This window comes from Cololabis saira, chromosome 8 (assembly GCF_033807715.1).
Source record: "Cololabis saira isolate AMF1-May2022 chromosome 8, fColSai1.1, whole genome shotgun sequence".
NCBI lineage: Eukaryota > Metazoa > Chordata > Actinopteri > Beloniformes > Belonidae > Cololabis > Cololabis saira.
The window spans coordinates 7,439,500-7,456,609 of NC_084594.1; the positions used below are offsets into that span (position 1 = coordinate 7,439,500).

The 17,110-nt window shown below is 40.1% G+C and overlaps 1 protein-coding gene across 1 annotated transcript in view; it reads right to left on the bottom strand.

Moving 5' to 3' along the window:
* LOC133448276 (DCC-interacting protein 13-alpha-like) overlaps positions 1 to 9,958 on the bottom strand; it is a 30,313-nt gene extending 20,355 nt beyond the window's left edge. Inside the window, exons 1-8 of the mRNA XM_061726652.1 lie at positions 9,799 to 9,958; positions 6,784 to 6,882; positions 6,604 to 6,663; positions 2,816 to 2,887; positions 2,636 to 2,723; positions 1,500 to 1,541; positions 763 to 821; positions 429 to 575 (exon numbers count right to left, since the gene is read on the bottom strand). Of these exons, the coding sequence (XP_061582636.1) occupies positions 429 to 575; positions 763 to 821; positions 1,500 to 1,541; positions 2,636 to 2,723; positions 2,816 to 2,887; positions 6,604 to 6,663; positions 6,784 to 6,882; positions 9,799 to 9,852 (621 nt within the window). The 5' untranslated portion in view covers positions 9,853 to 9,958. The remainder of the gene's footprint in view (positions 1 to 428; positions 576 to 762; positions 822 to 1,499; positions 1,542 to 2,635; positions 2,724 to 2,815; positions 2,888 to 6,603; positions 6,664 to 6,783; positions 6,883 to 9,798) is intronic.
* Positions 9,959 to 17,110: the final 7,152 nt, after the last annotated feature.

Genomic DNA, 17,110 nt, shown 5'->3' on the forward strand with positions numbered 1-17,110 from the left:
TTATAATCAGGTTTGTCTTATATTCGGGCCAATACGGTAGTCTCCTCCTCACTCCAAAAGTGTGGCGTGGTCTTGCGTTTCTCCGTGTTTAGAAGTACGTCCTGGACTCAAAAGACCATGATTCCTTGTGAACAGAGCATGCGCAGAAAACAAATTCATGTTCCGTTTGATCGGGATATCCCATTTGGCGTTTACATGACCAAATATTCGAGTTTTAAAAAGGAGTAACCCAGGGGTCATATTCGGGTATTCGGGTTTTCGGGTTTTTAAAAACCCGAATATGAGCAAATTCGGGTTATTCAAAGGGGTTATTGGTGTTTACATGGCCGTGCAAAACCGGGTTATTGCTAATATTCGGGTTTTAAAAGATCCTGTGATCGTTGACGTGGGATCCGGACGGAGCCTGAATCCCGCACACGGGTCGGTACCTGCGCCTGCATGTAGCCGAGCAGCGGCTCCAGCAGAGCCGTCTTCTTCTTGTACTGCAGCATGTTCAGGGAGCAGAAGTAGTGCATCATGGTCTGGTGCTGCTTCTTGCGTGAGGTATAGACGTCCTCCACCACCTCCGCCCGCACCTGCAGCAAACACACTTTACTTTCAGACGCCAGATAACAACACATCATTCGGCTGCTGGTTGGACGACCCTGAAACTGTCGGCATCCAGACAGACTCGTCCCTGAGACATGAGATTGCTTCTGTGGGAAAACCTGAAGCAATACACCGATTAACGCGGACGGAAATGTCAAACCCAGAAGCTGGTACCTTGTCGTTGTCCCTCCTCTTGGACAGGCGACTGTATCTGTTGATGGCGGTGTCATGATCTGCAGACGGCAGGAAAGAAAAAAGATTTTTATTTACAATGTTAAGTGTAAAAAAAAAAAAAAAAAAGAAACCTAAAAGAACAAACAGCATTTTCATTCACCAAAAATGCTCATCTTCATTTCATTTATTATTTAATGATATTGCTAGTCCATGACCTGTGCTGCATGTCATTTGCTGTGCTTTGTATTTTCCTCTTCTTTTTTTTTAGATTTTAATTATTTTATTTAATACTTATTTAATCAATGTATTTATTAGTCATTTAATTGATTAATATTTCTTGTTATTACTTTTTTTTTCTTCCTCATTTATTTTATTTTGCAATATAGGCGAGAGTTGGCCTATGGGCTCTGGCATAAAAAAAAAATGTTTTTAATAAATAAAAAAAATAAAAATGTTAATAAATAAATTCTTAATAAATAAATTGTAAAAAAAAAAAAAAATGATATAACAACTCTGATGATATGATCAAGATTAATCATTATCATATAATACACATAAACATATATTTCACCACAGCGGGAAGCTCCACTATATGATTTTCATCATTAATTTGTGTTTCAGAGGCCACGTATCAGACGTGTATCGCGTCAACTCAAAGATGGATTATATTTGAGAATCTGGGTGAAACAAACTGATCCATAATTTTAAAACCAGCTTTAAGTAGGTGCACCACTTACCATCACTAGCTATCTGGAAGACTTCTTTCAAGGTCAGGATCTCTGGAGAGACAGAAAAAACGTTATGACATGATTAAAATTTGTTCTCATCTTAATATTGCCAGCTAACCAGCCTGCTTCCATCATTGTGGGAGCGCTCAGAAAAATCCAAACTCTCCATACAGAAAGTGGGATACAGAAACTTGTTTTTTTTACTTGCTATTCCTACAGTCTCCAAAAGCAGAATTGGAGGTAGTGCCTTCAGATTTCACCCCTTTAACCTCTGGAATAATCTCCCAGTCTTGGTCTGAGAGGCGGACACACACACGCCTTTAAGAATCGGGTTAAAACCGACTCAGGCTATGCTTAGAGACAGTTAGACTGATGTTACTGGGGGTTTTTTTGGATGTTTTTGCTGTTCTTTTGTTTCTCTGATGCTGATGTTTTATATTATGATGTGTGATATCTGAACACTTTTATCACTGATGATGATCTTTTTCTGATGCTTATGTTTTTATACATTATTTTATTATACAGGACTGTCTCAGAAAATTAGAATAATGTGATAAAGTTCTTTATTTTCTGTAATGCAATCAAAAAACAAAAATGTCATACATTCTGGATTCATTACAAATCAACTGAAATATTGCAAGCCTTTTCTTATTTTAATATTGCTGATTATGGCTTACAGTTTAAGATTAAGATTCCCAGAATATTCAAATTTTTTGAGATAGGATATTTGAGTTTTCTTAAGCTGTAAGCCATGATCAGCAATATTAAAATAATAAAAGGCTTGCAATATTTCAGTTGATTTGTAATGAATCCTGAATGTATGACATTTTTGTTTTTGTAATTGCATTACAGAAAATCACAATATTCTAATTTTCTGAGACAGTCCTGTATGTGATATCTGATCACTTTTATCTCTGTTTTTTGTGTTGTGAAGCGTCATGATGACCTTTGTTATGATTTGACGCTATACAAATGAATTGAAATTGAATAGAAAATTGAATAGAAAAAGAATGTTTCTCCTGTATTGATGAGGGAGATTAAACATGATGGGCCAACTCTGATGAAGTCCTAGTGACTGAATGTACCAGACTTTCCCTGTCTGATATATTTGGACTGTTCAACAATAAGAAGTGCGTGCATCCTACCCTTCAGGTCTCTCTCTTTAAACTGAGTGATGGGAAACATCATGGCGTCAGCAAGCTGGGTGGACAAGACGGCATGACAGGAGCTGAGCTGGAGAGAAAGAGAGAAGAGAAGGGGAACGATTAGTCCTGGCACGTCCTCTCCGGGACATCCAGAGATGAGGCGTCAGTCCCGTCTCTCACCTCATCAATGACTTTAGCGAACTGCTGCAGGGTCGAGCTCATCACCTCATCGTCGCCCCCTAGAGGAAAACGCTGCACACGACACCAAGAGCACAGAACAGTACATGCACGTCATACACAAGTAACTACACATTAAATGCACTGCAAAGGAATGTAAAGTACTTCATCATTGACAGAAAAATATAAAAAATAAATGTTGAGCAACTAAGGGCCAATCCCAATACACCCCCTACTTTCTATCACTACCCCTAAAAAAAGAAGCCACAGATTTTAGGGCACTTGAAATCTTCCCAGGGGCCTGTCCCAATACTCCCACTACCCCTACTTTTCAGCACTACCCTTAGATTTTGCGTGCTACGTCACTGCGTGGTTTACGTTCGGGTACGTAAGCAACTGCGTAGTTACGTTTGCACATACGTCACACCATATTAGGAAGCTGAGAGCTAAAAGCTGTTTTAATTTCAGCTGTAGCGCTGTTAATATGCCACTTTATTAAGTTTTAATATTTTTTCAGGCGTAAAAGTAACCGTTAAGATCCCCGACCTGGGCTCAGTTTATCCAAATAACGCCTGTTAAGAAATTTGACCTGATGTTTTCCGAGATAAGAGCCGCTGGCTCGGAGCAGCAGCAGCCGGAGTACAGACGTGATCGTCAGGTCAACCTGCGCCGTCGTCCCGGGGAGAAACCTGCAGCTCTGTGGAGAATTACCGCTGGCTGAAATAAATCATTTAGGAAGATAAATGTTGGTTTAATAGATGAAATCTAACAGTTGTAGCTACGCCTGTTAAGAAATTTGCTCCGAAAATTTCAGGATTTCTGCCTGCCGGCTCGGGAGCTGATTTATGGTTCCACGTTAAATCGACGCAGAGCCTACGGTGTAGGGCGCGCGTTGCCGCGTAACCTACGCCATAGGCTCTGCGTTGGTGTAACGCGGAGCCAGAAAATCAGCCTTTATTCTGGCGAGGTTTGAAAAAGACTTTGCAACAACGACCAAGCGAGTGATTATGTACATTCACTGAGTGAATATTATGAAACTAAAATATATATTTCTCGCTAGAAATGTAATGAAAACGCATTTTTATACAGAAACGAATTCAAAATATTGATTTTATACACTAAAAAATAAGAAATGTCCGCCATGTTTTTTTTTTTTTATTCAATCTGCAAATGACAACGAAAATGCATTCTGGGAAATTTTTCTGGCCCTCGGTCAACTAGGGCGCATCTGAAATCCCTAGCTGTGTAGGGCCAGATTCATATCCATTACCCCTCGTTTTCAGCACTACCCCTAGGTGAAAAGAGGAATTGGGACACCACTACCCTCACGGGAACGCGCAAAATTTAGGGGTAGGGCTGAAAAGTAGGGGAAATGGGTGTATTGGGACAGGGCCTAACATTGAGCCAAGGGCTGATCAAACTAATTTATACAAACTAGAAAGGATGTAACGTGAAGTGTTGGGTGGTGCAGTGAATAGAGAGAGGTGTGGTAAAGGTAGATGCGTGTGAAGCAACAGATAAGGCTGGTGTCTATTGTTAAACTGCTAAAGGCTGCAGTGATAAGGCTGATGGGAGGCACAGCTGCCGTCCCGTGATTTAGAGGCTTTTGTCCTCTGGCTCTGGCAACAGCAGTAGCTGGCACGATAAGGCCGGGGGCTAATTTTAAAATCACGTTGCGGTAATTATTTTACAGCATGCGTGGCGTCTCAGTCCAGGTGCTGGAGTTGGACCGCTCTTTTCCCGACTGGAGGATAATGCTACGAACCAACAGGGAGTCGGTGCCTTTCAACTGAAATCGGACGCCAACATTTCCAAGTTCCCAACAGGAAATTCCTCCAGTACTATAATCCATCCCAAAAGTATATTTCAATGTTTAAGACATATAACTGGCCACAGACGCAAGTAAAACACACAAAATAAGAAAAGGTCTGTTTTCAATATCTAAAATATCTGTACAAAAAACTACGATGGTGTTCACAGAAATATTTATATACACACTTTTATCTGTCAAGAACGTTGCAATATGAGATGTTTGTTACCGTCACGTCACATGTCTTCAGGTTTGTTTACAACAAAGTTTTGTTCCATCACTTTAATCTGCAGGATATCTGACGGTTTGCATGTTTTTACTGGCAAAGGACAAAGTCACGGGGAGTGAAAATCAGTCCAGAGAGTCTTGTGACGTTTGTATTTAAGAAACAGACTGTGAGCTGCATATCTGGGGAGCAGCAAGGACTCCATCTGATGCCAGAGCAGAAAGAAAAAGATTCAGCTGATTACTCCCGATGCTCGTTATGGACAATCTTTGGATCAAATGTCCGAGATGTTCTTTCTTGAACAACAGTGGATCTGAGGAAGCCTCAGACTGAAGACGCTCTGTTGTGAAGAGGATGCTCAGGGCTGTCCGTGATCTTCGTTTCATGAAGTTTCCTCTTTTTTGATCAGCTCTAGAAGCTCCAGGACAGAACCAGCCTTCATTATCAGTTTGATCAGTTTCTTTAAGTCTCTGGCTCTGATGCTGCTCCCCAACAGATGTGATCTCACGCTCCACAACAGACGTATAGAAAATATTAAACATCTTTCTGAAAACACTGAAGGACCTAAGCTTCCTTAAGAAGTTAAGTCTTTTCTTTGCAGTTTATAAGACATATGCCCGATCACTCATATCCAACCAAATTATTTGGATCCAGCATGTGTGGGATATAGAAAGTAGTGCAGAAAATACTGTACTGTTGCCATGGTGAATCTACGTAACGGGGCTTCATTGATGAAGGCTTTTTTTTTAATAGACTGCGTTTAAGCGCTTAATCCACACAGAGCTTATTGTTTTAATTCAAATCACCTGATTATAGACTGGAAACTTACAAGTTTTCCATGACAAATAAATCACCTCTTGGTTGGCTTTCTAACTTGGAGTTTGCTGAGCCTCTCCTGGTGTAAAGTAGGCAGTGGCTCAGGGTGTCTACAGGTTTGACGAAGATCCATTTAAGACTTTGTAATACCATTTTCAAACAAAATTTAAGACAAAAAAGACAAGTCACTAAGAAATCCAGCGCTCGGGTTGAGGTTGCCAGATCTGGCTGACAGGTTCCAGCCCAAACACGATGTAAAACCCGCCGAAATAATGAAAAAAACAGCCCAAATCGTACATTCTCTATGTTAAAACCATAAATCATGAAATGCCTAATACATTTCCAGCATCACAACACCACTAAATAGCCAAGAAAAGTTCAGGCTCCAAACAAAGACTACAATTAAATTGAGTAGATTTTTTGCACATGTATATTAAGATATCAAATGTTAAAGGATGAAATTCTTTGTTTTTTGTTTTCTTAAACTTCTCTTGAAGTGTTGTTTTTTTTACATGTACAAAAATAAAATAAATTAAATAAAAAAAAATCAAAAACCAAATAAAACATCAGTGAGTTTATTGTGCAAGTTTCTACTTTTCTCTGCCATAATGGCTACTTTTTTGTTAATAATTTATCCTGAATATTTGGTAAAAATCAGGAAAAGCCGCCCAGATTTGATCAACCCGCCAAGTCCTATATTTTTCAGCCCAATTGGGCAGAAACCCACCAAATCTGGAAACACAGATTTAGAACCTCCACGGGAGATTCTCATCAAAACGATGAAATAAACTTTTTAATGATGACTGGATACATTCCCTCTAAAATTAAGACCCTTGGATTGAGATTTAAGACCAATTAAGATATTTAGAGGCCTTACTTTAGGAAAATTGAATTTAAGACTTTTTAAGACTTTTTAAGGACCCGCGGCCGCCCTGCTACCTGCTTGTCGTACTCTTTCAGCAGCCTGGAGGTCAGGTGTGTCGCAGCACTCAGCTCATTCTGAAAGAAAAGAACAGCAGCACCGATCAGCTGGAGGCACAAAATCCAATCAGTATTGACCTAGTAATGCTGCTTCACAAGAACACACTACTTCTACGAATCAAAATATGTGTGGTGTACCTGTGCATCGTAAATCCTTTGCATGGCCTCATACAGCTGCGTGCAGTAGTTGGAGATGGCTGCAGTGTCTTCCTCAAACACTCCCAGCAAACTGCGCGTCTATAAAACAGAAACCAATAAATAATCCTGGTGGAAATGTCAGTGTTGCATTTTATTAAAATCTCAACATATAACGTTGCTAAATGATCCCTTTGTTACACCATAAAGCCTCACCCACTATCTATGCAAATCCACACCTGCTACTCATTCCCACAGAGCAACTCTGTACCCAAGGTGTCATGCAACAGCATTTTATGCTTTTGGTTGGCAAGTATCTGTAAAAAAATTAAATAAATATCATGGAAATATCATGTATTTTAAAAAAAAGCGATGTGGCAGCAAGATTTATACGTAAGGACAGGCTTGTCAGGGTGCACAGTGCTGATATAATATGGGATCATAAACCAGGTTGCTGACAATGATAACTGTCAGCAAACTGATAGTATATCAGTTAATTATTCTGACAATATTATAATGAGGGACCCTCATGGTTCACCATGACTACCATGATATCACTGAATTTGCTTATACTTATACTTTTGAAATGTCTGTTAATGAGTTTAGGACTTAAAGACTGATTAGAAGTGCAACAATACAGTTCAAATAGTTTGTGTACGAACAAAGTTAGGAATCTGATGTCACCCTGTCAAAAGTGGAGTTTGCATGCGAAGAATTTGAGGTCATTACTTTTATTCATGCAACAATTTACATGCTCTCTGTTCATCTGATGTTGGCGTATGAATATGAAGTTCATTTTGGACTCTGAAAGTGGTATTGGCATATTATGCTACTGCACGTGCGTTAGTTTACTGTAAATCACATTTTTACATTTTCTGCTGTTATCAGATTTCCTTTTAGCTGTCAATGTCCTGCTCTGAATTACTGCACTTAAACCTTAATAATGTTTATATATATATATATATATATATATATATATATATATATATATACACATATACATACACATACACACACACACGCACAAACACACACAGTACCAGAGTTGTAAAAAAAAAAAAAAAAAAATCAGGGGGGATGGTGGATTTTATCATATGGGGACAGATAATTTGTGCTGATTACAAATAATATAATATATTACAAATAATAGCACTGACCAAAACACCTGCAGAAATACTGCAGGAATGACATAGCAGCAGTTAAATGCAGCCTTCTGTAAGCTTTAAATATCCACTGGGCTTACATCAAATACATCAAAACACAAAAATAAAAAAAACAGTTTTCTGAACTTATCAATATGACACTGTCCTTCACAGGATAAGCAAAATGGATCACTGCAAAAACTCAAAATCTTAACAAGAATATTTGTCTTATTTCCAGTTAAAATGTCTCATTTTAGTAAAAAAAATCTCATTACACTTAAAACAAGACTCATCACTGGAAAAAACAACAATTTTCACCTGTTTCAAGTAGATTTTCACCTGAAATAAGTAGAAAAATCTGCCAGTGGAACAAGATCATGTTTGCTTGTAATAAGAAGATAAATCTTGTCCCACTGGCAGATTTTCCTACTTATTTCAAGTGAAAACAGGTGAAACAGGTGAAAATTGTCAAATAAGTTATTCTTCTGGTGTTATTTTTCTGGTGATGACTCTAAATGTTGAAATAGCAGTAAAACCACATTCATTGATGAAATGACATAAGGGATGGAAAGGGGGGATGGCAGTTTTACAGGGGGGATGATTTTTTACCATTTTTATTTCAGGGGGGGATGCCATCCCCCCTCATCCCCCCTCAACTCGAGTACTGTACATACATACATACACATAAATGTATGTGTGTGTGTATATATATATATATATATATATATATATATATATATATATATATATCAGGAATGGGCGATATTTTACCGCTCACGATATACCGTCAAAAAAATTCCCCACGGTAAGAATTTGTCATCTCACGGTAAAAACGATAAATTCCTCTTGATGACGTTTTTGTGTAAAGCCTGAATTATGGTTCTGTGTTAAATCGACGCACAACATATGTGAAGTGAGTGAGTGAGTGAGTGAGTGAGTGAGTGAGTGAGTGAGTGAGTGAGTGAGTGAGTGAGTGAGTGAGTGAGGGAGGGAGGGAGGAAGGAAGGAAGGAAGGAAATGAACCAGAAAGAAGGAAAGAAAGATATGAGCCAGAAAGAAAGATATGAGCAAGAAAGAAAGATATGAGCAAGAAAGAAAGAAAGAAAGAAAGAAAGATAAATTCCCGTTGATACGCGTTTGTGTAACAAACATGGCGGATCAAACATGAGTCATTCCAGTTTTGCAGTACAGGTGTAACTCATTTAATTGTTTTTATTAATTCAATGTAATTGGTGTAGTTTAGTAGCATTTAGTATTCTTTTAGAGCAGTGTTTTGGGGGCTCCATGAGACTGAATGTGGTGATAGATTTATAGTTACAAAAGGTGGAGTTGAATTGTTGTTGTTTTTTATTTTTTTTTTTTTTAAATCGTAATTTTTATCGTTATCAGGATAAATGCCAGAAATTATCGTGATACATTTTTTAGTCCATACCGCCCATCCCTAATAATATATATATATATATATATATATATATATATATATATATATATATATATATATATATACATATATATATATATACACATATACAAAAGACATTTAGATGGTAATGTATCAGATAAATCATCATTGTTTCAATCAATCCCCAGCAGGATCAGTGACGTCACAGCAGGATCAGTGACGTCACAGCAGGTGTTGTGCCCTGGATTTTGGTGCAGGAACCAACGTAATTAGGCTGGATTCGTTTTTCCACCCGTTTGAGAGCAATGCAGCTGCAGCCTTTGGTATTTGCATATGTAACCGTAACCGTGGAGAAACAGAGTGCAGCTAAACCCCTGCTTCTCTCCGCCGCACGTCCGTAAACACTCACAAAGACAGCTAGCCTGGGGCTAACGGTAGCACACTGCCAGGTCTGCGGGGAAGGGAGACGCGTACCTGCGGGCTGTCCTCCAGCGTCTCCTCCAGCGGCAGCTTCTCTATCCCCGGCATGGCTGTGGCTGCTGGGCTGTCAATCGGTGCGGATCGATAAAAGCAGATCGGCCCGACAACTCCCACTCCAGATTTCTGTGCTACACGAATTCACAACACCCCGACACAGCTCCGCCCACTGCTCTGACGTAGGCCCCCAGGTGGACGCTGATTGGACAGGAGAAACTTCCATGAATTTGATTGGATGCTCATTTAAATGGGGGAGAGAGACGCCATTTTGGCTCTAACTATGCTCAGTTTCATCGTAGGCGTCTACAGCAAAAAGATCCGGAATGGCGATCTACCTGTTTTTGTTTCAGGTCAGTTACATTCAGTACTCGAGTTGAGGGGGGATATAAACGGTCAAAATCATCCCCCCTGAAATAAAAACGGTCATAATCATCCCCCCTGTAAAACTGCCATCCCCCCTTTCCATCCCTTATGTCATTTCATCAATGAATGTGGTTTTACTGCTATTCCAACATTTAGAGTCATCACCAGAAAAATAACACCAGAAAAATAACTTATTTGACAATTTTCACCTGTTTCAAGTAAATTTTCACTTGAAATAAGTAGGAAAATCTGCCAGTGGGACAAGATTTATCTTCTTATTACATGCAAAAACATCTTGTTCCACTGGCAGATTTTTCTACTTTTCTTAAGTGAAAATCTACTTGAAACAGGTGAATTTTTTTTTTCAAGTGATGAGTCTTGTTTTAAGTGTAATGAGATTTTTTTTACTAAAATGAAACATTTTAACTAGAAATAAGACAAATATTCTAGTTAAGATTTTGAGTTTTTGCAGTGATACATTTTACTTATCCTGTGAAGGACAGAGTCATATTGATAAGTTCAGAAAACTGTTATTTATTGTTGTGTTTTGATGTATTTGATGTAAGCCCAGTGGATATTTAAAGCTTTCAGAAGGCTGCATTTAACTGCTGCTATGTCATTCCTGCAGTATTTCTGCAGGTGTTTTGGTCACTGCTATTATTTGTAATATATTATATTATTTGTAATCAGCACAAATTATCTGTCCCCATATGATAAAATCCACCATCCCCCCTGATTTTATTTTACAACTCGAGTACTGGTTACATTCAATGATTAGAATAAGAATATACATTTTAGTCTATAGTCTATATAATTCTTATATTATCCCTGATGGGATTCCTGTTTTTTTTAATAATAAACTTTATTTAACATTTCAAAAGTACGAAATTCACAAGTTCACAACACACAAGCGAATATGTATACCTATACATTTTTTCTAAGATTAAAAAAAAAATAAAAATAAAATAAAATAATCACTAAATAAAATAATCACAGGGGTTGACATTTCAACAAAAGTGTTTAAGCGTAGCAAGATTGTAACTTTGAGAGACTTTGACATGGTTTCACATAAATCATTTGTAGACTGATTTTCATTTGATAGTACCTTTATGGATGTTATATAATTTTTTATTTCGTTTTTAAAACTGATGGGATTCTTTTGATCTGCCTGCGATGTAGCGGAATGTGGGCGGAGCTAAAGGCTTAGAACTCTTGTCGTGTCATGACGTCAGCGATGATGTCATACGGTCTTTGATGGTTCAGATCATTCCATTTGTGCAAACCGTCAGACAACCTCTGTTCACAAACCTCTCAGAGACCATACCAGTGACATGCGGTGAGGTTCATGGTTGGTGAGGCACTGACTCCTTTAGTTTCAGATTTACAAATATATAAACCAAAAAGGGTAGCTTATTCAATTGGCTACTGGTTATTTCATATCTCATCAGAATTCTTCATAGAAAAACACGCGGGCACACACGGTACATATTACAGATACGTAAAGGTAAGAAAAAACGTGCATTTGCTCTACACCCTCCATGTATAGGCCGTCGCAATTCTATAATTCATACAACATAAATGAGAGTATAGACTGGTGTACAAAACCACAGATTTAAATTTTGACCTTTAGTGAAATATTCAGTTGTTCTTAAAACGTTTAATTCTGATACTTTAATCAATTTAATACAGATTGCTCAACAAAAAGCATGAAAAGAAAAACAAAGAGTATTTTATTTAAGGCCAAAATTTAGTTTTTAAATATTCTATTGTATTTTTCTTAGTCTAATCTCTTTTTTATAAGATTGAAAGTGTTTTTGGTCTTACTTTTATTTGTAAATGAAGTCCATGCGCCTGTCCTTCGCCACAAAAACCTCCGTTACTCTGTTGTAAAACAGAGTAACTTATTTTAATACGTGAGCGAACGGCGTTGACTCACGTGCGCCCCCCTTCAGGTGTGCCTTTTTCACTGCGGTTTTATTTCCCATCAGCGAAACTAAATATCTCGCTAACAAACATTAAACTTTAATGGTTAAAGACTTTAGCCAGACTGTGTAAAATCAGGTCAAATAAACGTATCTGCAAACTTTATATTGGCGACATGCAGAGATACGGCAACCAGCACTCGCCAATCGCACGTATCAACCCAGTTTGTGATGGATTAATCAATCAGAGGTGAGGCTCGGCTCGCTGCTGCCGCACCTCACGTTTCAGCCCCGTATTTGAACAGGTAATAGGCAAATTCAGCGATTTTGACTATAATAAATGTTCGAAATTAGTCATACATAAAGATCAGTGGACAAATATTAGTATAAATTTGATGTTATAATTATTTATTTTTTTACTAGACTTGATGACAGGTGAGGCTGTGCCTCACCTGCCTCAGCTGACCGCATGTCCCTGTCAGAGACTTAACATTGTTTTAAAAACCAGAAGCTATTACAAAGCTCAAAGCACAATGTTTGTTGCTAAAACTTTCAACGGTCGACAGATTTCAGGATCTGCACAAACGGACAAGGAACAGGAGAGAAATGAGGAGGAAACAGACGATACACAACAGCCAAACAGCGTTTCCACTCAAACGGAAGAAACAAGCAATGAGTTGTCACATGGCCAAGACCCAAAGATCAGATACAAGTTTCTGAAAGCAGCAAAACATGTTGCAATAGACTTGGGCAAAAACTTGAATGGTCTAGTCAAACATCTGGACATGAAGCGCCAGACTCAAACAATCTTGGAGGAAAAATGTTTGAAGGAGCAAGAGAACCTGGAAAACTTGCTCAGAAACAACAAGGCTCTCGAACAACAAATTGTGGCTATACATTTGAGTTTAAGAGATGAGACAGAACTACAAGAAGAATACAACAGGATGAAAATGGAGCATAAAACCCTGACCCAGATTAATGATAAGATCCAAAGTCAACTTTTGAAATCCCAACAATCACTTTTAAAACAACAACATCTGGAAGAAAAGTCAAAGAGACTATGGCAAGAGAACCAGTCTCTTCGCATGAACAACGTCATCCTTGAGCAACAGTTTCGGGGATTGAACGAAAAGCTTCTGGTGGAAGAAAAGATGCGCTACCAGTATTCAGAAATGAAAGCCCAAAGAAAGGCAATGCTGGATTACAACCGCATTCTCCAATGTAAAGTACAGGAGCTGAAAGACCAGTACGACAGTGCCAAAGAATCGATTGACAATTATAATATGAACAAGCGTCACTTGGATGCGCTTGAAGTGGAGAGAAATGAACTTACAGCACAATTCAACGAGCTTGACAATGAGCTCCGACAAATCAAAGCCATGAAAAGCCAGTGTCCCGAGATGCAGTCGGCTTCAGAGGCTGCTAAAAACGACAACTCTGGGATTGCCAGAAAAATTCAAGATCTTCAGACAGAACTCTTGAATTTCAAAAATGTGAAGGAAGCATTAAAAGGTCCACAGATTTCAGGATCTGCACAAACGGACAAGGAACAGGAGAGAAATGAGAACGAAACAGACTATACACAACAGCCAAACAGCGTTTCCACTCAAACGGAAGAAACAAGCAATGAGTTGTCACATGGCCAAGACCCAAAGATCAGATACAACTTTCTGAAAGCAGAAAAACATGCTGCAACATACTTGGGCAAACACTTGAATAGTCTAGTCAAACATCTGAACATGAAGCGCCAGACTCAAACAACCTTGGAGGAAAAATGTTTGAAGGAGCAAGAGAATCTGGAAAACTTGGTCAGAAACAACAAGGCTCTCGAACAACAAATTGTAGCTATAAATTTGAGTTTAAGAGATGAGACAGAACTACAAGAAGAATACAAAAGGATGAAAATGGAGCATAAAACCCTGACCCAGATTAATGATAAGATCCAAAGTCAACTTTTGAAATCCCAAAAATCACTTTTAAAACAACAACATCTGGAAGAAAAGTCAAAGACACAACGGCAAGAGAACCAATCTCTTCGCATGAACGTCATCTTTGAGCAACAGTTTCAGGGATTGAACGAAAAGCTTCTGGTGGAAGAAAAGATGCGCTACCAGTATTCAGAAATGAAAGCTCCCCCGCTGCCTCCGCGGCGGGGCGCCCCTCTGGCCCTGGAGAGCCACTTTCGTGGAGGCGGGTGCACCTGCCCGCGTCGGCGGCCGGGGCGGCTCTGTCTCTCCGGGCAGGCTGGCCTCTCGCCGGGTGGGGGTCGTTGGCCTGGAGGGTGAGGGCCTCCTAGCCACGTGTCCGGCCCGGACCGGGTGGCCGGGGATTGCCTGGGTCGCGGCCCGCTGCCGCGGGATCCCTCGGCCGCCGCCAGGGGGCCTCACTGGCGGTGAGTTGCCTCCCGCCCTCTTCTCGTCCTCTGTAACATCAAAAAAAAACTTTTTTTTGTATGTTATATGTAAATTGTATATCTTGTTTATTTTGCCCTTTTTCAAATAAAAAGAATAACTGATGTTAAATGAAATCTAATTTTTGACTTATATTAAACCTAATTTTGTACATACATACATCACTCAGGACCAGAGTTATTATGGTTAACAACGAATAAGACTGAAACTGAGAAAATAATCCAAAACAACAACTAAAATTAACAATCCAAAACCAGCTGAGCCTAAATAGTATTGAAAATTAATGAAAAGAAGCTAAAACTGGCTTTACAATTTCATGTCTTTATCTGGAGAACATCCAGGTCGTCAAAGCGATCATTCAAATCATTTGAATAATTAGGTCGATTATTAACTAGTGCATTACGCATGTACTGAGGGTCATCTTACTATGCTGTTATGACTGTTTTTATACATTATAGAGCATCATATGTTTTTTTGCAAAGTTGTCAAATATATGATGATTATAGTTTGTGTTTAGGCTTTTGTGGTAGAATTTTTTGGTCATTTTTTACATGCTATATTAAAACAAGGGGCCTTATGGATGTAGCGTCTCAAATTTCTGGGAATTTTCCATCAAAATATATGGAATTTAATGGAAATATGTTTGCCAGTTAGTCTATGACAGGTAACTTAAATGAAGGTGAAAAACATTTTTCAACATGGTCTTAGTGAGGAAAAAAAATCTAATTTAATGCAAATACACTTGAACCCTCTCTCTTTCTCTCTCTCTCTCTCTCTCTCTCTCTCTCTCTCTCTCTCTCTCTCTCTCTCTCTCTCTCTGAGTGGATGGTTGGAGTGTCAGAGTGAGTGTGTCGGAGAGCGTTTGTTGAATGTGTGAGTTTCAAACCTTTTTTTTTTTTTTTTTTTTTTTGCTCTTTTTTCTGCACTGGGTGGTGGTTAATGTGTTTTTGCATCATTTCTCTGTGATAAGTTTTGTTTTTTTGTTTGGTAGTTTGGGTTTCCGTGATTTGTTTGGCGGCGGCCGCCGCCCGCAACCTGTCAATTAGACATGGTTGCTCCGCGGGGGGTCTCCAGCTTGGAGAAACTCTCCCGCAGGCACGCCATCAAGCTCTCTCCACCTTTTGGTGTCTCCGTGGAAGAGTGTGGCCTGGCTGTGGGTGAAGTTGTGGGTTATGAAAGTGTAAAATCAGCCTCCAGGATGAATAGTGCTGTGGTGATTTTTTTAGACAGCACTGAGAAAGCGGATCAGCTGGTGGAGAGGGGCGTGGTGATTCAGGGAACGTTAACGCCGGTGTTTTCTCTCGTTAGCCCTGTAAAGAAAGTCATTGTTTCAAATGTTCCCCCTTTTCTGAAAAACGGGCTGTTGGAGAAGGAATTAGCCCGACACGGTCAGATTGTGTCTCCCATGAGGCTGATTCCCCTCGGCTGTAAATCTCCGCTCCTTATGTTGTGTCTTTTAGGAGACAAGTGTCCATGGTTCTCAATGGGAATAAGGATGAGCTCAATTAGTTCAATTAGCTTAGTTCTCCGCTTTCGCATTGACGACTTTGATTATACAGTTCATGTTACCACTGATAATTTAAAATGCTTTGGGTGTGGAGCGGAGGGTCACTTGATCCGTTCATGCCCCGACAGAGCGGGGGAACGGCGGGCAGCAGAGCCGGCTGTCAGGGCTGACAGCCGGCCTGCAGCGCCGGCCGGGGCACCGGCTGAGGCACCGGCCGGGGAACCGGCCGGGGAACCGGCCGAGGCACCGGCCGGGGCACCGGCCGGGGAACCGGCCGGGGGACCGGCCGAGGCACCGGCCGAGGCACCGGCCGGGGAACCGGCCGGGGCGCCGGCCGAGGCGCCGGGCGAGGGGCCGTGCGAGGGGCCAAGCGGGGCACAAAGTGGGGCACAAAGTGGGGCGCAGGTTTTTGCACAGAACGAAGCAACTGGTGTACAGGATGAGATGGCAGAGTCTAGTAGTCAGGCTCTGTTAAAGGGGCTGACGGGACAGACTGCCACCAGGATGGCTGAGTCTGTGTTCGAGGGAGAGGAGGATAGTGTGATGGAGGAGGATTTATTTAAAATAGCTGCAAAGAGGAAAACACCAGAATCTACAATTGATGGTGAAAATGTGAACAAGATGTCTAAAAAAGACTTGCAGTGCTACCCCTCTGAGTTAGAGGAAAACACACAGGACACACTCAGCTCGCAGATGGACACGCAGGACACACTCAGCTCGCAGATGGACACGCAGGACATACTCAGCTCACAGATAAACACACAGAGTGACTCGGACACTGAGGACATGCCGGGTGGGACACACAGTGGTTATTCGTTCTCCAGAATCCGCTCCTTTTTGAAGAACACAAAGGGGATGAGGGCTGTGCAGGTGGAGGATTTTTTCCCTGATCTTAAGTTGTTTCATGACTCCACCAAGTTTTTCCTGAAGAAGTCAGGAAACCTTGGGCAGTCGACCTTTACTGACCCGGAAGTTTACCGTCTTAGGAAATTGTTGATGAAGGTGCGGGCCCAAATGGATAAAGATGAATAAGTTAAATATGTGTTTTTTACTTTTTTGTTTGTGGTTGTTGTTCACACGCATCTTCATTATGTGTGATTTAAGAC